General features: G+C 41.3%; 1 protein-coding gene across 6 annotated transcripts in view; it reads left to right on the forward strand.

Moving 5' to 3' along the window:
• Positions 1-21,580, forward strand: part of LOC309701800 (nuclear receptor ROR-alpha A-like) — a 176,424-nt gene that overhangs the window by 137,987 nt on the left and 16,857 nt on the right. For 4 of the 6 annotated variants that reach the window (XM_082526034.1, XM_082526035.1, XM_082526036.1 and 1 more), the window contains 4 exons: positions 9,189-9,274; positions 13,275-13,416; positions 14,978-15,234; positions 15,320-15,518. In XM_082526034.1, coding sequence (XP_082382160.1) covers positions 9,189-9,274; positions 13,275-13,416; positions 14,978-15,234; positions 15,320-15,518 — 684 coding nt within the window. Of the gene's footprint in view, positions 1-8,886; positions 8,956-9,188; positions 9,275-13,274; positions 13,417-14,977; positions 15,235-15,319; positions 15,519-21,580 lie in introns of all 6 variants that reach the window. The other 2 variants (XM_082526033.1, XM_082526037.1) reach the window with 1 other exon arrangement.

Below are 21,580 nucleotides of genomic sequence, written 5' to 3' on the forward strand. Positions count from 1 at the left end.
CCCCGCCCCTCCCTGAGCCTGGTTCTGCCGGAGGTTTCTTCCTGTTAAAAGGGAGTTTTTCCTTCCCACTGTCGCCAAAGTGTTTGCTCATAGGCGGTCATGTGATTGTTGGGTTTTTCTCTGTATGTATTATTGTACGATCTACTGTACAATATAAAGTGCTTTGAGGCGACTGTTGTTGTGATTTGGCACTATATAAATAAAACTAGGGCTGCTCAATTAATCGCATTTTAATCACGATTACGATCTGGGCTTTCAACGATCATTAAAAATGACTGAGCCGATTATTAGCCCCTCCCTCATTTATCCGCGACACTTTAAAGGCCGGTCCGTGAAAATATTGTCGGGCATAAACCGGTCCGTGGCGCAAAAAAGGTTTGAGACCGCTAATTAAGAGGACCCGAGGGAAGCTCGGAAAGCTAAGCAGAAGTTATTTGGAGAGGAGAGTGACTGCCGTTGGTTGAAAAGAGAGGTAAAAAAAACTTCAGTGGTGTTGCACACTATTTTATATTATTTTTTAAAGTCATTATTCAATACATTGTTATTGTTAACCCTTTAAAGCTGGTCAGAGCAGCACGCTCCATTTTGTGTAACTATTTTTAAATCCCTGTAGAACCTGAACCGTCTAAGCTAGCGCAATAATTTGTTTTGCATATGAAACCAGAGGAGTTGTACTTGCATCTTATGCCATCAGCTTGTCCTAGGTCATGGTTTCCTTCCACATAAAGCTTTGCAAAAATTGCATAAAAAGCGCTTGCAGGAACAAAAACATAATATTCCAGAAACACGCTTTGCCGATCCGATCAGCTGTTCGTAACACTTCTGTTAAGTCTAATTGTTGAATGTTGCCATTGTGTTTCTTAAATTTGTACAGTCTTAGTTCAAGCAGTAGGATCAAAGCCATTCCTTTGATCCTGACCACCTCTCCAACCACTCTAAGCTGGGGGAGGTTTTATTGTAGATACATCCTATCTGAAAGATCTGTTTCTTTTGATGTAAACTTCCTGGGTTTACGACCCTTTGGTCAGCAGGAGGTCTGACACACACACACACACACATTCTCACATAAAACACACACACACACACACACACACACACACACACACACACACACACACACACACACACACTCTTACAGAAGTTCACACATATACATAAAATGCTTTGTCTTAGAACCAAGGGGGCGTGGCTTTGTTCTGACGTGTTTTGTGTGAACTGTCTCTCAATAAAAGGTAGCAGGAGGAGGTCAGATCTGGGGGTCATTTTCGTGGTGGACACAGACGAGGCCTCCCTTGCGCAAATAATCGATCGATCGACTGTCTTGTTTTCTTCATGATGAACAAGTCTCTAGAATTAGCGGGGCTTGTGGAAACACAGACCCAACATTTATTTGGTCCTTCGAGCCGGAGCCGAACACATTGCATCCACCGAGGAGAGGGAGAGGACGCCACCGCAACGTCTGGGATGATTGACGTAAAGCCCTGGTGTTTCACTTTGCTTTGTCACCAGGCCGGGAAGTTTGCGCCTGACCTCCTCTCGGGATGGATGACGATTGACGGGATCCAGAGACTCTTCCCATGAACGTAAACAAACAGTGAGTACAGAAGGCCTTAGAGAGCAGCTACGTGACCCTGCGTTGACTGCAGGTACGGGAGCGCGCTAGCCGCGTGAGAGAGACGCAGGCTTCTCCGCCGTGTGGGGCGTAGAGATAACCTAGGTTCGGTGACTCCGCCGTGAAGAGAGTCCAGAATCTCCGCCATTTGGGGCGTTAGAGAGTGTCCGAAGGTTGAATTCTCCGCCATATGGGGCGTTTGAGAGTTTTCAACAGAGAGCGCTAGCTGTGTGTGCAGACGCAAGCGATAGGCCTATGTTGTGTGTGTGTGCGGGCCAGACGTGGTCTGCGTGAGTGTGGCTGATTGTTGTCTTGTAATGGGGAATAAAATGTGTAAGTCTGCCTTAGAAGGGGATGTAAAATTTATGGAGAAATTTTCACCGGGCAGCACGCAGTATGTAGGTTGTTGGTGTGAAAAATATGGATTTGAAGGGACATTAGTGGAAGTTAAGTGTAAAATGCTTGTAGAAAGAATAGCTGTAAGTGTAGCAGGTAAAACAGGGAAAGCGAAGCAGAGGAAGGAGTTGCAGTTAGCAGTTGCTAAGTTGTGGCTGTAGCAGGCTCAAAGATCTGTTTCTTTTGATGTAAACTTCCTGGGTTTATGACCCTTTGGTCAGCAGGAGGTCTGACACACACACACACACACACACACACACACACACACACTCTCTTACAGAAGTTCACACATGTACATAAAATGCTTTGTCTTAGAACCAAGGGGGCGTGGCTTTGTTCTGACGTGTTTTGTGTGAACTGTCTCTCAATAAAAGGTAGCAGGAGGAGGTCAGATCCTGGGGGTCATTTTCGTGGTGGACACAGACGAGGCCTCCCTTGCGCAAATAATCGATCGATCGACTGTCTTGTTTTTTTCATGATGAATAAGTCTCTAGAATTAGCGAGGCTTGTGGAAACACAGACCCAACAACTTCCTACAGTGAAACAGACGTCAGCGCGAACTATCGCATGTCCGCCATTTCCTGGCCGAAACCGGAAGTGACACCATTTTGCGGAAAATGTAGTTTTTTACTTGTAGGCCTTAAAAGCCTTTACTGGTCATCTTTGACTTTTCTGAATAGTTTCTGGGAAGCTTAGAACTCGAATTGCATTGCTGGAAATAGTTTATTTTGATGCACATGCTGTTTTCTTTGCTAATTTGCATCAAAGGATTGTTTTTTCGTTTTTTCCTGCAGTATATAAAAATTGGTGTATCTCCAAAATAAAACTATGAAGACACTCAAAATAAATTTCCTGTTGTTGTAAACTATTTTTTGCAACTTTTTTGTATTTAAAGTTTTGAGGGATAAGCCTCTTAAATTTCTCCAAGTAGAAATATATGTAAAAAAACAAACAAAAACGATTTTCAATTCTTTTGTAGTTTATTGCACTTTTTTGCAAGTAATGTAGTTACTATATACTTAATGCATATATATTATTAAAATATGGGCTATAACAGTTGTATAGCAACTTGAAATGCTCCCACAAATGGCACTACAACATGTAACAAAAAAAATATATGCTCTGGCGGACTTGGTTCTATAGTAGGTCTTAAAGGGTTAAATAAATATCGTCAAATAATCGAGATCTCAATTTCAGTGAAAATAATCGTGATTATCATTTTTGCCATAATCGAGCAGCCCTAAATAAAACTGAATTGAATTGAGTTGTTTGTAGAACTCTGCTTAAAGAAAAAAAAATCACGTAGACTTGAATAAAAAGCCTTGAGGACATGTTCGTGGACAGTTATATTGCAGTCCGAGTCATCATTTGTTCATCATTTGTAATGCAGGTGGTTTTTCATTAAGCTGTTGTCACATTTTGGTACATTTTGACCCCTTATATTACCTGTACTCATTTATTGTAACTCAGATATATTGGTGCCACCCTTAGGCTCTGATTCATTCAGTGTGTAGCTGACTTCGCTAGCTTGCCAAACATGGTTTGCCAGCTAACATGATCATGGCAGATAATCGGTGTTATCAATGGTGTTGATATTAAGCAAAAATAGGTAGTATAAGCGAACAGTCGCTTTCTCAAATAATAACGAAGAGCAGTGTTAGCCAAATTATTTGTGCAGCATGTATCTGGTAACTAGTCACAGTGTAAATAGGAGACACTTTTATGTGGATGAGTGTCTCCTATGTGAACATAAGGTAGAACACTGCGAGGCTTAACCTTAGCCGAGGCTCAGAAAATGCAGATGTGCCACATTCGGTCCAACTATTCCTTTCTCTTTGAGAGCTTTCTGTAATCTGTTGTGATACCCTTTCAGGTCTGTTTGGCCCTTTTCCATCCCCATGTAGCCCTCCCCTCAATGATATTTCCCAGCATTGCGAGTTAGATCTGTTATAAAACCTTTACCTGTGAAATTTGACCCTGTAAATATTATCAGTGCTTTATTTAATTTTGCTATGAGCAATGCTGCCACATGTTTTAAACATTTAATCAGTATTGCAAGTTAAAAAAAGCAACCCTTCTGCATAGCATTATAATAATTAGCTTTTAATTTGTCCTACTTGCCTCTAATCCCAGCTGTACGGACAGAGTGGTGTTAATCTAGAAAAAGTGAAGATGGAAATGATTAATTAGCTCAGCCGTGATTCAGACTGAATATTCATCAGGATCACTGGTCCTGCCTGTTATGTGCTTCGAGTTATGTGTTTTCTAAATGCATTGTATATTTGAAAGCACATCATACCTCCTGTAGAGTTGGCTCTCTCTGACTAAACGTAGCGAAGTTCAGTTATTAAAACCAGCGAGTCACATGACAAGTGTTTGTTTTTGTTTTTTACAAAAGTGTCTCGATGGACTTTAAACACTTAAAGTACAAACAGCTTGCAGTGTCGTGTGGTCACAGAGTAACATCTTGTTCACACTCCACTGATGCGTCTGCTCACGCTAACCACTACTTTATGAGCTGCTGAGTTTACCACATATAACATCTGGTTTGAGGGCTTCCTGTGCATTTCCAAGGACTTGAGAAGCGCTACCTTTGGGCTTCTAAGAATCATGTGGTTGGTGTACTGTTCGGGGGAGCGCTGACAGCTGTATGCACTCTGAGCTGAAGCTGGTGATCGGGTGTGATCAATGGGTGGTAAGCCCATCCATTGAACTGTGGGTTTTGAGATTGTCCCTTTCTATGGTGACCTTACCACACTGATTGTGTTTGTGCTGGATTTGATTTGTATTAAGATGATGAAGGATGAATGCTGCTCATAAAAGTTATCTTAATACATAACTGAGAACTTTCCAGCACTTTCCAGGTCTGTAGAAAGACAAAACCTCTGTGGACTTAGCAGTACAGTAAAGGAAATATGACATGTGTGTGAACACATTAAGTTTCACCCCTGTTTTAATACCATTAGATGGGCAATGAAGTTGTTGTTTCTGTCAGCCTTCAATTCCACCTGCATCAACCCAAACCTAACCACATTGTTTATTTGGCCTGTAATCAATTTGATTTATGTAGCGCCAAAGCAAAAACAACAGTCACCTCAAGGCGCTTAATATTGTAAAGACCTTACAAGACCTTAAATAGGGAAACCCCCAAAATAGACAACTCCCTGTGAGTAAGGATTTTGGTGACAGTGGGAAGGAAAATCTTCCTTTTAACAGGAAGAAACCTGCAGCAGAACCAGTTTCAGGGAGGGGCGGGGTGGGGCCGGGCTGGGCCATCTGCCACGACCAGTTGTGTATTGAGGGGAGGGACAAAAAGACATGCTGCAGAGGACAACCAGGGATTAATAATAATTCTTAATGAATTACAGAGTGGTGTAGAAACACATGGTCAGTGAAAAAGGAAGGCTCAGTGCATCATGGGAATCCCCTAGCAGCCTGGGCCTATTGTACCATAATTAAGGGAGGATTCAGGGTCACCTGATCTATAAGCTGAACGATATGCTTTACCAAAAAGGAAAGTCTTTATCCAAACTGGAAGCTGGTTCCACAGAAGAGGGGCCTGAAAACTGAAGGCTCTGCCTCCCATTCTACTTTTAAATACTCTAGGAACAACAAGTAAGCCTGCAGTAAGAGAGCGAAGTGCTCTAATAGGGTGATATGGTACTACAAGGTCATTAAAATAAGATGGGGCCTGATTATTTAAGACCTTGTATGTGAGGAGCAGGATTTTGAATTCTGGATTTAACAGGAAGGCAGTGTGGGAGAAATGTGCTCTCTCTTTCTAGTCCCTCTCAGTAATCGCTGCCAGGCTAAAGGTCTGTGGTGCGTAGTCGACTCATAAAGATTGAAGCAATAATTAATGGTAGGACTTCATTAAAGTAAAAATGGTTTTAAAAAATAACCACTGTAACATTCTTTCTGTGCTGCTTTCTGTTTTATATTGCTTAAATTGAAAAACCTGCATATACATGCTGGGTTTACAAAGGATATAAATCTCATTTATCAATGAATACACACTCGTGCAGATTATAAAATCATTTTAAATACATTTAAACTCTTCTACTAACAAATTAAAATGTGTCATTTGCATTTTAAATATTTGCATGGAGTCTTTGTTTTGTTTTGTTTTTCTGTGGAAATGACCAAACTGTCCAAACCCCACTTGTCCTCTGAGTGGCTTCTGCTTAGGAGGGTTGTTGGAGATTTTCCTAATCTGAGTCCCGCTGTGGTCGACTGGGTTCAGCAGCGATCGTGCAGCCCTTCATTCACTGGGTCAGGTGGCCAGTCATTCTGTAAGGGAGGGGCGAGAGACTGCAGCGCCATACAGGTGTAAAGGGAGGGAGCAGAGTGAAGTCACGCCATACAAGCTGGGTGTCGTGTGTGCGCGTGTGTCACTGGAAGGAACTAACAAATATGCAACAGCTTTATTGATGTTGTTTTATGGTCATTTTTGTGTTTGTTTCTTTGTACTGAACTGACTATTATGGGGTTGTTCAAGCAAAACAAGACGTTTGAAGAGGTCGCCTCAGTAAATATGCAAAACTGTACATATCAATTAAGAATTCATGTTTTTTTTAATTGATTGAAATATAATAAAAATAATGTTTCTTGCACTCCTAGTTTCATTCACCTAGTGAGGCATTCTTTATGCCTTTTATTAATTTTGGGGTTTATGATAAGTAAATAAATCTGTCTTTTTTATTATTTCAAATAAATTCAGGGTGAAGAAGAAGCTGATCAAAATACTTAAACCAAACCTGATGGTTTCCATCTTCTATAATTGTAGTCTAATAATTGTACAAAGGCGGTTCTTCTCTGCATCTTGTTTGTTGTGTCTCTACGTGAAGAAAGCTTGTGATTGTGTGTGTGTGTGTATGTGTGTGCTAATGTGACTGCTCACTTACATAACTTTGCTCTGCTAAAAATAGCATCTCAGAGCTGAGCTGTCACTCTGTTCCAAAGTGCTGGGAGTATAAATACATGCAGTGAGTGAGTTTTCAGCTGTGCTGCTGTCTGAAAGATGAGCTCCTACAGTTTAATCAGTGCTGCATGTACCTGCTCTCTACAGTAACCTGTAAAATGCTTAAGAACTCCTCACCTAATATTAGGGGCTAATTTTGGCAGGAGCCTGAGTGATATTAGACAACATTTGCCAATATTTTTGTATTGGTAAATTGCCAGTAAGTGAAAGAAGTAAAGAACAGACAAGAGAAACACCCTTCAACCCTTCAAAGCTCCTCCAGAGGGCGCTCTGTAACTAACTCTGTAACTTCCTTGTTAGCAGCTGGTGTTTGGCACAAATACATCCAGCCGAGCCCAGCAGAGTGAGACGAAATGTTTAAACTACATTATCATAGTTCGGACTACACATTACAAATGTTCAGAAAATCTGTTTGTTTGATTTGTCCCAGAGGATATTGAGTTAATATAAAAATATCGCAGAGTTACATCCATCAAACACAGATTATTCAGCACAGTGATTACCAAGCATATGGGCTCAAAATGTGGTCATAAATATTTTGTACTTGAAAATCGGTTTTGTACTTGTAAAAAAGATTTGTATGTGTAAAAAAAATTTGTGCGTGCGTAAAAAAGATTTGTGTGTGTGTAAAAAGCGCCCCTCCGAGAGCCAAACCCATCTGTTCTCTGATTGGATTGTTACATTTGTGATTGACATGACATTCACCAATCAGATGAAAGGAAGAAAAATAGGGTCAAAATTCGTAGTTGTAACTTGCAGGGTTTTTTTTGGCTAAGTCCACACACAAATCTTTTTTACACATACAAATCTTTTTTACGCACGCACAAATCTTTTTTACGCACGCACAAATCTTTTTTACACACACACAAATCTTTTTTACACATACAAATCTTTTTTACGCACGCACAAATCTTTTTTACACACACACAAATCTTTTTTACACACACACAAATCTTTTTTACACATACAAATCTTTTTTACACATACAAATCTTTTTTACACACACAAATCTTTTTTACACATACAAATCTTTTTTACGCACGCACAAATCTTTTTTACACACACACAAATCTTTTTTACACACACACAAATCTTTTTTACACACACACAAATCTTTTTTACGCACGCACAAATCTTTTTAACACATACAAATCTTTTTTACACATACAAATCTTTTTTACGCACGCACAAAATTTTTTTACGCACGCAGAAATCTTTTTTACACATACAAATCTTTTTTACGCACGCACAAATCTTTTTAACACATACAAATCTTTTTTACACACACACAAATCTTTTTTACGCACACACAAATCTTTTTTACACACACACAAATCTTTTTTACACACACACAAATCTTTTTTACGCACGCACAAATCTTTTTTACGCACGCACAAATCTTTTTTACGCACGCACAAATCTTTTTTACACATACAAATCTTTTTTACGCACGCACAAATCTTTTTAACACATACAAATCTTTTTTACGCACGCACAAATCTTTTTTACACATACAAATCTTTTTTACGCACGCACAAATCTTTTTTACACACACACAAATCTTTTTTACACATACAAATCTTTTTTACACACACACAAATCTTTTTTACACATACAAATCTTTTTTTACAAGTACAAACATTTTGAGCCCTTACAAGCACACTGTCCTGATTACTGCAGAGAGCGCGCACTGTTCTACACCCGGATGGACAGATGAGTCGACTCCAGCATTTTACATGGAGATTTTCAAAGTCTCCTTTAGCTTTTGTAAATGGTGGCACCTCTTTCTTTTTTCCAGCTGTGACCACAGAAGCTTAAGGCTGTTGTTTGCTAAGGTCTTACAATCTTTCATATGAAGCTAATTGGGACTATTTTTTTTGTCCTGAATTTCTTCCAGTAATGCGGTTCTGCACTAGATCTGATTCCCAGGGGTTGCATGATGTTGCTGTGGCAGTAAATCACACTGGTACATTTTGTTGTTATTGTGTCTGGTTTCGACATTGTAACAGCTGGACAACTTTGAAATTAAACATTTCATATACCGCATGTAACAAGGTGTAGTGACAGTTGGACGGTTAAGTGGGGACCAGTGGAAAACGCCTTTATTTGCACATAGATGAAACCTACATGACAAACTGTGATATATCAGCTGTTCTGATGTTCTGTGTGTGACCTACTGTCTTTATTTTCCCACTGCAGCTCAGATTGAAATAATCCCCTGTAAGATTTGTGGAGATAAATCATCAGGGATCCACTACGGGGTCATCACCTGTGAAGGCTGTAAGGTAAGCTCCTCCTCCCTCCCGTTGTCTGCTAAAGTCAATTTGAGCGTGTTATAACCTCAGTTAAACCCAACTCTAAAATACAGTAAAGGGTCCAAAATGTACGGCCTCCTTCACATCGTCCAAAGTTATCCAATGAGTCAGTTTGGATTCTGGCCCCCGGTGCTCATGTTTGATGTCCCTGCTTTAAATGATAAGCCTTTCCAAGTCGTTCAATCACAGACAGATCTTTGTTACATCTGTGCAACAATTAATGTTTGAGAATAGTTTGCACTTTGAACCCTCCGTATTTTGTCTTTTTTTCTTTAACCAGGAAAAGGCCTCTGCAATCATCCATCGCTGGCGTTTTTATGTGGCACAGCTCACCAGTGCATTTATTGTGGTGTTAAACCAGTTTTCATTTGAGTTTAAAGTAGTTACATGTATTGCAATATGATTTTATACCCATACCTGACCAGGCACGTTTGTATGTTTCATACAGAATTTGGTCTGAAACATCAGTCACGAGCATCGGGCTCTAAACCATATTCTACCTGGTGAGAGCGGTTCTGTGAACAGGCAGGTGTGTTCAGCCACAGCAGCTGCTGATGTGACAGATGGAGGCTTATTTCACAGCCAGTATGCAGCTGAAGCAGCCTCCAAACAAACCACAACATCTGCACTAAGTCGCACGTTAGATGTAAATGATCTGCTGCTAATATGACATAATGATATTACATAATGTCATCTGAGAGAAATCAATGTTTTCCCTTTAAAGTTACTACTGTTCCCTTGAGCTTGACGCAGAGTGGCATCATTTGTTAATTTAACTATAATTTGAATTACAGACATTTTTATATTTTATAATTTTGATGCATTTCCATTCAGATCTATACAGGCTATATTGGCTCTATGAGAAGAAGGGTTATAGGCCATCTGTGATGCATCTATAAACTAGTGTGATCAGGAAACGTGAACAGGTACTATAAACGTACCGGGGATATGGTGATCGTGGGCTGAACCCCAGTTTGCTTCGTGTATTTCTTCACACTTTCAAAGTGCTGTGAATGTTTCCTTTTCACTACATGGTGCTGAAGGTAATGTTGACTTTTATTCTATAACTATGATGCTGACATCTCTAAAGCATTCTCACACATGTTTTATGTGGTTCCCACATTTCTTGAGGTAAAATGCAATAAAATAGAAAAGAATAGAACAGAATAGGACTTTATTGTCATCGTGCATATACAATGAAATTCTGCTTTTTTTCCCCCATCAGGTTGATAAACAGTTAACAGCTTCTTTGTGCTCTACATGGCACATGGTCTCCAGTCTTTGCCTTGTGATTACATTCACATTTCTGCATTGCCTGTTATATATTCACTGACTGCTTGTGAGAGTGAGCTGCTGACAAGCAGACTGAAGCTAGCAGAAATAACTTTCATGTGTTTGTCATCTGATAGCCTTTGCGCTCCTTGGTTTACCAATTTCTCTGTATATGCTAATAGGCCAGTCTGCCATTACTCTGTAAAATGGCTCATACAGAGGTACACGGGTGGATACGGTTTGTTTGTTGTTGTTACTGTTGTTGGACATCCAATGAACACTATATTGTGAAGCATTTGCTCATCTGCCTTCACACAGTGACATTCATTTCTTAACCCAAAGAGTTTAACGGGATGTGCCTCATCCTTTGCAGCTGTAACAGCTTCAACTCTTCTGGAAAGGCTTTCCACCATGTTTATGGGAATTTTTGAACATTCTTCTGGAATCGAAAGGAGGAATGCTACATCAGGTTAGACACTGATGTAGCATGACAAGGCCTGGCCCTGGCTCACAGTCTGCGCTCATCCCAAAAGTTGAGGTCAGGACTGTGTGCAGGCCAGTCAAGTTCTTCTTTGTTTATGTCTTCATGGACCTTGCTTTGTGTACTTGTACACAGTCATGTTGGAACAGGAAGGGGCCGTCCCCACACTTCTCTAACAATTGTCTAACTTGGATGTCTTGGCCAAGATATCGTCATCATCAGTGATGATGTCAACCCCAGCCTCAGCTCCAGTTCCAGCTCCAAAGCCTAATCCTTTGCTTTAAAAAAAAAAAAAAAGCATAGGGTTGAAAAAACAACAAATTAATATTAAAGATGAATTTAAAAAATAGGGTTAGGATTAGGATGACTCTAAATCAACCAGTGGCCATTAGTTGGAGCCTGGAAGCGGCAACTTTAAGCTGAGTTTTGACAAGATAACTGGCTTTGATGAAGAGGAGCCGTGGCTCTTAATATGATTGGAGACTGATGAGACCGCCTTGGCTTCACATACTTCCATATTTCAACCAGACCGTGCTCTGTGTATGTTTCAGAGAGTGAAATGTAGTGTTGTGTGAACAAGTGTTTTAAGTCTAGGAATGTTAGATTAGTAACTTTGTACATATTACAAATATTCTAACTATATTGTAAATACTAAAAAGCAGTCCTAGGGAGGCAGTTTAGAGGCCTGTAATTTAGTTCAGTTTTTATGCTGGTAGGTTAGTTAGTTTTGTTCTATTTTATATTTCTACAAAATCTCACAGTAGCTCCAGTCCTTGTGTGGAAGTCACATTTGCGTTGTGCTCTGGACTCCAGAGTGCAACACAAGACAACCCCCTGTACCCTAGACAGTCCCCCAGACTCTGATGATAGTCTAAAGCATTTGTCTCTTTGGTCATTGCAGTCTGGATTAGTTTATCATTGCAGAAAAATGTAAAAAAAAAACGTTTCTTTTTCTCAAATTGAATTTTTTCTTATTACTTTTTGTTATGAAGAATATTTTTGTCATTCATTACACGTGTTTGTGAAAGACTTGATTTTATCTATGTTTTTCAGTATGTTTGTTAAAAGATAACAATGTTAGCCTTTTCTGCAGCTATAGGGGATTTATTGCATCACTCTTGGCTGGAAGCAGTGCTTAATCAATGGGGGGGGAAAAAAACACCAACTTTGTCCAAAAACCTCTCATGTTTAGCTGTTTCCCACTTTTTCTTTGGTCATTTTAGCCTTTTTGGCCAGGGTGAAGGGAGCATCTGCCATCAAACAAGAAGACAGCCGCATGTAATGACGGTATTTGCTAGTTCACCTTAAGTGCATTAATTTAATAACTTGGTTAGCCTACTCAACGTAAATTACACACGAACAACATTAAGCTACTGACCCAGAGAAGAACGGCTGCTGCTGCCATTATCATCCGTCATCATTTCTGCTACACTGGCAGAGCTAGGGGTCAGGACTCTACTCTTCGGGTTCTTGGGGGATGTTGCTAACTCCGGGACCGATAACAGGCACCACACCGGCAGTAGATGTGCACGGTGTGAGGTCTATCAAATATGGCGCATTTCTCAGCTTTTAAAAAAAAACGCTATGCATCGCCAGGTGTTTCATCAGATTCGAGGAGTTACCTCCTTTGCACAGTATCACCTTAAAGCATTTGTTGCAGGCTGCTGAGTTTGCATCTTTTGCTGTTAAGTACAGCCAGACTTTTGACTGCTTCGCCTTGGGCATTTTTAATCTGTAGCTCTGCATAAAAGAACGTACGTACCTGGGCCCGCCTACTATCCTTGGAAAGGTAAAATGATTGGCTAGAATCCAAAGTGTATGACACCTCAGGAAAAAAAAAGCACCAAAATAAAGCACCGAAATGTGCGCTGCTTTTCGGTCTGGTTACTACCGTTGATGTCAGAACGGCACCGGATACCGGTGCCCATCCCTAATGGTAAGTGATAGTGGGGCTGTGCATCCTTCAGGAAATCCATTTTGAATTGTAGCTCCATGAGTGCACTGAAGATGCCAAAAGATTGTAAAGCAAAGAGTAACCAGATTTGATGTTTTTATACTGGGGGAAGGTCTCACAGTGACGCACATTTCATCCTTTGCCTCTATGATCTCCAACATGAGCACAAACATGAAGGCTTGACTGTTGTTTCAGTGATCAATCATAGAGATATTTTGGTATGAAAACAATGATTTTAATAGAACTCTTTCGTGCTCTCTCAGGGTTTCTTCAGGCGTAGTCAGCAGAGTAACGCCACCTACTCGTGTCCTCGCCAGAAAAACTGTCTGATCGACCGAACGAGCCGAAACCGCTGCCAGCACTGCCGTCTGCAGAAATGTCTCGCTGTGGGCATGTCCCGAGACGGTAAGGCAAACACATGCACAGCAGATCTACACGTTACGAACATATCGAACCCACCTCTATGTTCAGAATAACCCTGAAGTACAACAACTGTGTGCTGTATGTGTATGTTAACCCTAACCCTGACTCTGATCCAGTTAATTCATAAAATGTAAATGAAAAATATATATTTGATATAGTGATGCAATGATAACAAATTTTTCAAATCTATACTATACCGATACTTGGATCTGAGTACTTACCAATACTTCTACTACACACACACACACAAAAATGCAATGAATTGGAAGGCAGTTTTATTTTATTCTCTAAAATAATAATAAAAATGACCACAAAAATAAAGTTTCAAGTGAAAAATAAGCACTTCTGTTAAATTATTGAATTACAAGTGTCCACATTGTAATTCAACAAAATATCAGTGAACTATTTGGCTCTGTCTCCAGCTTTCAGAATAATAAATAAACACTTCTGTTTGGAATAAAATCAATAAGTCGTCGCTTTTCCAAAACCTGAGTTAAAGTTGGCTGTTCTGGTCTTGCGTTAGCCTTAGCGAACTCGGTGCATGATGTGTCCTCAGATCTTTTATTAAACTGCTTGTATTGAACGATTCCCTCCCCTGGACACCTTACCGGCCTTGCTTCTGTCATCTTCACATATTATAGGTAAGTCCACACGGCTGACCTTTTGTTTAGCATAGCTACAGCAGCCTCCAGTTTTCTTTTTTTTATCTGGACCCGCCAGCCTCACTCGCCTAACCCTGCTCTTGTTTAGCACGACATGTCCCCCCAGCGGCCAATCTAAAAAATTGCAACAGAAATGACAAGCCACCCTCTGACTCATGAAATAAGTTGGCATCGGTTAACTTTACAAGTATGAGTACACACACATTATACCGTACCGGCCTGATACCCGATACCAATATTGGTATCAGTGCATCCCTATTTTGATATCATATAGATTTTTTATGTTGTTATTACATGAAAAAACTTTTGTTTTAGACTAGAAAAGCACTACATATGAACCAGTGTAGGATATGATATAGTTTCAGTGTCTGTGTAATTTCTTTCTGTTTTCTACAATGAGATGTTCTGTAATGTTGGACTCATGTCTGCAGCATAAAGGTGTAGATTTGCAGACGGCTGTTCGATCAAAGATGCCACTCCCCTAACTTCAATATTTAGGTGAATGAGAAATTTCAAACAATCCCATCTAGAATATTACTCAAGGCTGACACTATCCACAGTTAACATGGGCGTCTGTTGGGACTGACTTGCTCTCACGAGGTCTCTGCTGGATTGTAACGGGTGAAGTGTATGAAATCCTACGTTTCTGTCAGCTTGGTGATCTAGTATGAAGGCAGATAAGGAGGCTAATCAATGTCAGCTCTACTTGAACACTGGTGGTGAGTCTTGTTAAGCGGATGAGTGCTCCGCCTCTGAAACCATAACGGCTAGCTTTCACTTTGGCTGAACTGTCACAGAAATCAGCATGTTTTTGTTTCATTGTTCCCAGGTCTTCATTCTCTGTCAGGTGGCTAACTGAAATCCTTTCCTTCTCTCCTCAGCTGTAAAGTTTGGTCGCATGTCTAAAAAGCAGCGGGACAGTTTGTACGCGGAGGTGCAGAAGCACCGCCTCCAGCAGCAGCAGCAACAAGGTCACCACCTCTTGTCCCATCCCAGCCTCGGCAGCCCGAGTCCAGTCGAGTCCGAGTCGCTGTCCTCTCACTACACCCTGTCCTCCACCGGCCTCACAGAGCTACCTGATGAGGGGGGACATTACGTGGAACAGAACTCGCCTGAAGGCGGATCTTTGTCATCTAAGGTTTGTTGTCTCTATTTTCAGGACAGTTTATAAACTCAACGATATTTCCTGTGTTTTCTACGTCAATCTTTTCCTCCACAAACAGGGAGACTCTGCAGGAGGAGGGGAAGGAGGTGGTGGGGGGTTCTACTTGGATATCCAGCCGTCTCCGGATCAATCCGGACTTGATATTAATGGCATCAAACCGGAGCCCCTGTGCGACTATGGATCCAGTAACGGTTTTTTTCCATATTGCTCCTTCAGCAACAGAGACGTGCCACCCACGGTGCCCATGGCTGAGCTCGGTGAGTGGAGGGCTCAGGAGAGTGAGATGTTTGTGCACATTTTACTGGAGTTTGTCTGTAACCTGCCTCTTTAGCTCCTTTCAGACCTGCTTCCTTTACTTAAACTTGTCTGGCTTTTCCATTAAAGTCATCGATGTGGCTCAGTAGGCACCTATCGAAGGATGGATGGGGTAATCGTCAACAAACATGCTTTACATAAATACAATCAAACCATAATTTCTTCCTTTTTTTAGGTCAGCTGTCAGTCAGTTTGTGTTCCTCCAGATTAAAATAATTAAAAACACTGAAACTAACGTAAAAATAAACATTTAGAGAACAAATTCTAACAAACTCTGTACCTGAAAAATATTGTCAATTGTCTGTTACGTATAGCAAAAAAACAGGAGGCAACACACCAAGGAAGGAGCACAGGACTTGTATCGATGGCTTTTTCATGAGATAGAGCTGGAAAGGTTGTGCAGCAGGTTGGGATGATTAAGCAAGGAGATGGAAATGTACCAAAGAGTCAAGAGGGAGTGTTGAGAAGATGAACGGAGCTGATGGAAGACGGTGGAGGATGGATGGAGGGCAGTTAGTGAATCAGGAAGTGTAGGTGGAAGAAAGAAGAAGAATGAAGTGGAAAGGCAGTTGAACCAGGTGACGTATAGGGGTGGGCTTTAATAATCGATTCATCGATTAAAATCGATTCTGGCTTGGATAACGTGAAATCGATTCATTAAAATCCTGAATTGATTTTTTTAATATAAATGTATTTTGCCCGAAATTCCAGAATCTCAGGTGAAACATCACAAAATTTTGACAACCACCAAACAGCTAAAACAGTAAATGAGAGCAGGTACACGGATTCTGCACAAAGACGTGAACACAAAGCGCGGACTCGCGGATCAGAATCAGTGAGATGTCGCCTTTCTCACCCGACGGCATGGACACGGTCGGGGCTGAAAGCCGACAGCTGGCTGATTCTGATGTTTCGGCGGGTCCGCGCTTTGTGTTCACGCCCTTTATGCGCTGATTCTGAAGCTGTTAGTTTTATCTCCCAATATTGACCAAATATTGACCGAACCAGCAGCAAAAGAAGAGCCAAACTGCGCTTCACATAAACATCGTCATGAATTTTGCTGTTTTGCTTCCACCACACTTCATGCACAGCTCTCTCTCTCTCTCTCTCTCTCTCTCTCTATCCCCGAAATCTGTTTTCTGCATTATTCGCTTGCTTGTTACGCACAAGACTACCCTTATTTACCCTCATTTTATGTTTTTTTTCCTTTTACTTACTTACGAAAAGAAAACCTAATTTCTGCCTTTCAATAGGCTTCTGAACAAATTTAAACTTTTTAAAATGATGCAAAATGCAAAACGCTCAGCAGTGACTCTAATGAAACCGCTGTAACTTCAGAGGTAATGTTCATATGTTGATTAATGGTTTTCTTTCGTTTTTGATGTACTGTGGAATATTGTTATAAAATCCCAGGCCAGGAAAATCACCTTCATGTTTTTCTGTGTTTTATCTTCAGCTACTTTGACACAATGGCATCTGCTGTGACGCTCACACCTTTGATAAAGTCTGGAAAGTGTCAGCTTCCTTTTTATAGATACAAAAATATGTAAATGGAAAAATTTCCCAGATTCGAATCGATTCAGGACCTTGTGAATCGAATCGATTCTAGAAATCAGTGACGATACCCAGTGGACCTCAAAGATGTGGGAGGAGTTGTTGAAGCTAAATCAAATCTCTTCACCCCCTTTTAACCATGTTTGCTTTGCTGATGGAGAAGGTTAGGAGTTGCACTTTGTGGATCTAGAGGAAGTGTGTTACTGTATGAGGAGGTCTACGTGTGGTAGACTGGTGCATGACATGTATGATTTTTACCAATATCAAAACCCACTTTATCAGACGAAGGGCACACCTGAAAAGAAGTGGAGAGGAGTTATTTGCATTGTTTTAATCCTACACAGCTGCTCAGCAGCTGGAGATTCAGTTTCATGTTTATTTCCATTACGGCCTCTCAACATGAATTTAAAAAAAAAAGTCCTCCACCTCTGACTGTGCAGTGCTGAGAACAAGACAAAATAAATACAGTAATAAAAAGACTCATCATTTGGTCGAATGTTGTCGGCAGCTGCACAAAGATGAGGAAATATCTTGAAATACGTGAAGCAAAAAGAAAAGAAGGGGAGAGATGGAACGAGAGGCTACAAAGGGAGTCAGACAAAGAAAGAGAGAGAGAGAAGTGAGGGGCAAACGGAGACAGAAAGGTGGTTTAAAATAGCAGGAGGTTGGAAACTCATCTTCAGAGCTCATTAAAATCTCTGTGTGGTAATTAGCTGTCTGTTAATTAGGGCCAATTGGGACGTGGCAGGGCGCTCGTTGGGGGAAATCTTTTTTTTTTTTTTTTTTGGTCCTGTGAGATTTTGTGATTCACTCTTTATTGTAATAACCCCCACCCTCATCCAGTGTGAGTCTTTGTTATGTGACTGTGTTTTGTTTTTTGTTTTTTACCGTGTATTGAGTTGTTTTGGTTTCTAGTGTTTTATTTGTGCTTATGATAAGCAACAGCACAGCGGGACAGTCTGTACGTGTGTTTATTCTGGGTTTGAGTTGCATTCACAAACATTTTGTCAACAGTTTTAGATTTTACAGTAAAAAGTTCAACATACAGCTGGGAGTTCAGGATATTAGTGTTGGCTTGATGTAGAAGGAGGTTTGTGATTGGAATTATCATCACTTAAACATGGACTGGCCTTCATTTTGGTCACAGTTAAAGACGGGCTGGGCTAATATCATAAACAGTTTCACTCTTCATGTTATCTCAGTGGTTTCCAAAGTGTGTGCCGCTCTGACAGGTGGGGCACAAGTTACCTGGCAGAGAAGTCATGCAGAACTAATGTTTAACATCGAATCATGTTTACGGCGGAACAAAGAAATTTGTGGCAGTTACGTTAAAAATAATATGCGCATCCGCGTGCGTAAGTTGCTGAAACCCAGGACTGGGGCACGAGTGACCACGTGTTCGCACTTCTTTATTGCGGCTGTCAACTTACACACGCGGCTATTTTCAATTCAATTCAATTCAATTCTTTATTTATTTGTCACATGTAGTTATAGCTGGTACAACATACAGTGAAATGTTTTTTCTGGCTAAAAAAGTACTCCCCCCGACTGTGCAAACATGCTAAAAAGGATTTTACATAAGCTAAGAAAAAAAGGAAAAGAAACAAAAGTTAAAAGTAAAAAAAATATATAAAAAAACAATGTAAAAGTCCATATGTTTGTGCTTATAAATATATATCCATGACGTGCAAGATATTGCACTGTAATGATTTGAATGAGAAGACTATAAAAATATACATATTTACATAGTACAGATGTATATAATAAGGTACGGATAAGGTTCAGAGAAGAAAGATAAAGTGCAAATTATGTACTGTGTGTGAGATTGTCCATCATGTTGTCCGGTTTGTGTTTTGGTTGAGGAGTCTCACAGTTTGTGGGTAAAAACTCCTCCTGAACCTTTCTGTTCTTGTTTTCAGGCTACAGAGGCGCTTCCCTGACCTCAGTGGCCTGAACAGTTTGTGGGCGGGATGGCTAGAATCCCTAATGATCCTGATGGCCCTGGATCTGCACCTTTCAGCATAGATGTCCTGCAGTGCTGGTAGAGATGTTCCCATAGTGCGTTCAGCTGTGCGCACAACCCTCTGCAGGGCTTTCTGTTGCTGTACTGTGCAGTTCCCGTACCACACCATGATGTTGTTGCACAGGATGCTCTCAATGACACCAGTGTAGAATCTCCTCTGTATATTCTTGGAGATCTTAAACCTCTTTAGACGCCTCAGGTGATAGAGGCGCTGTCTGCCTTTACTAATGAGGAAGTCCGTGTGTGTACTCCAAGTGAGGTCCTCGTTGATGTGGACACCGAGGTATTTGAAGTTGGAGACTCTCTCCACAGGGGTTCCATAGATCTGAATTGGGGTGTGAGTTTTCTCACCTCTCTGTTTTCTGAAGTCAATCACCATCTCCTTTGTTTTACTGATGTTCATGGAGAGGTGATTTGCCTCACACCACTTTGCTAGTCCATCCACCTCACTCTGGTAGGCCGTCTCGTCGTTCCCAGAGATGAGTCCCACCACCACTGTGTCGTCAGCAAACTTCACAATGGAATTAGTGGGGTGTCTGGCCGTGCAGTCCGCGGTGTAGAGGGAGTAGAGAAGGGGGCTCAGTACACATCCCTGGGGGGCCCCTATGTTCAATGAGAGTGTATGGGAGTACACATCCCCTATTCTCACTGACTGTGGTCTCGTGGTCAGGAAGCTATAAATCCACCTGCACAAAGATGTACTGAATCCCAGATCTTGGAGCTTACCCGAGAGGGTGTGGGGAACTATGGTGTTGAATGCTGAGCTGTAATCTATAAACAGCATTCTCACATAGTTCCCACATCCCTCATCTAGATGGCTCAGTGTGGTATGCAGGACCTGTGCTACAGCATCTCCGGTAGATCTGTTTGTCCGGTATGCAAACTGCAGTGAGTCGAAGTCGGGAGGAAGGAGGGAACTGATGAAGGGTTTCATGAGCCTCTCAAAACACTTCATCACTACAGATGTTAGGGCTACTGGGCGATAATCATTTAGGCTGGCTGGGCGGGTGTTCTTCGGGATCGGAACAATCACTGATGTTTTAAAGCAGGTGGGGACTACCTGCTGAGCCAGAGAGGCATTGAAGAGGCTAGTGAAAACTGTGGTCAGCTGATCTGCACATACTCTTAGCACACGTCCCGGTATGCTATCTGGTCCCGCTGCCTTCCTGCAGTTTGTTGCCCTCAGAGCTCTCCTCACATCATGCTCAGAGAGTATCAATGGTGCTGGTTCAGCAGCGGGGGCAGGTGCGGAGCTCTGAATTGCTGCCACAGCAGGCACCTCGAAACGCGCAAAAAAGGCATTGAGGTCATCAGCTAATTCTGGTTTCATACATCTCACAGTGCTGGGTTTATAATCTGTGATTTTTCGTAGCCCGTCCCATATACGTCGGGAGTCACCGTGTTGGAAATGCGACTCCACATTGTCCTTATAGCGCCTCTTAGCCGCTTTCACAGTCTTCCTTAAACCATAAGAAGCTGCTTTGTAGCTGGTCATATCACCCGATGTGAGCCCATTTTTATAGGCAGTGGTCCGTGCTTTGAGAGCTCTCCTGACAGTAGAGTCAACCCAAGGTTTTTGGTTGGGAAAAATCCGGGCTACAGCGTACACACGTCATCATCATCAACTACAACAACAGGACCCAGTTCATTCTGTTTTAAGCCGGCGAGGCGTGATTGGGGATGCCGCTCAGGTGGGTCCACCTCCCCTGCAGCCACGCTGCAGCCACTAACAGTGAATAATATTAAACTCTCACTAAATTATGTATTTTTCATCTCTGCTCACAAGTTTCTAGATTTCTTTTTTTATAAGACTAAGACTGGACTTTAGTTTTCCCATGTTTGGCGTTCACGTTCTGTTTAACTGGTTGCTTTTTTGAAGATGTGCTGCGGACGAATGAAGCAGTCGTGTGCAGCGGTCCCCAACCTAAAATCCACAGACCGGTTTAATGTCAGACACTGTTTGCATGGACTGGCTATTAAGGTGTCGCAGATAAATACAACAAAATAAAATGATACGACCGAGACAAAAACTGTGGTGTTTTGTAAATATAATAATAAATGCAAATTCACGGGAAAGACCCAGGGAACTCCAGTTAACGATAAAAACCCTGAAAATCATCAATTTCACACCCGCGCCTCAACTCTCGCTTCCCGGTACCAAATGACTCACGGACTGGTACCGGTCCATGACCCGGGGGTTGGGGACCACTGGTCTAGTGACAAAAGTTAAATAGTTGTTTGAAATAAAAGTTGTTTATTTAAAACAGAAATGACTGTAAGATTCATTGTGAATGAGTTTATCATGTAAATAAAGTTGCAGCTTGGCTTTTCTGTCATTGTTTGTTTAGATGGGGGTGAAAATGTTTTTTCCTGTCCTGAGAGAACCACTGGTCTGGGAGTAGGGTTGGTTTTTGGTGACAATCTCAA

This window comes from Aulonocara stuartgranti, assembly GCF_965226115.1.
Source record: "Aulonocara stuartgranti genome assembly, chromosome: 1".
Taxonomy (NCBI): Eukaryota; Metazoa; Chordata; class Actinopteri; order Cichliformes; family Cichlidae; genus Aulonocara; species Aulonocara stuartgranti.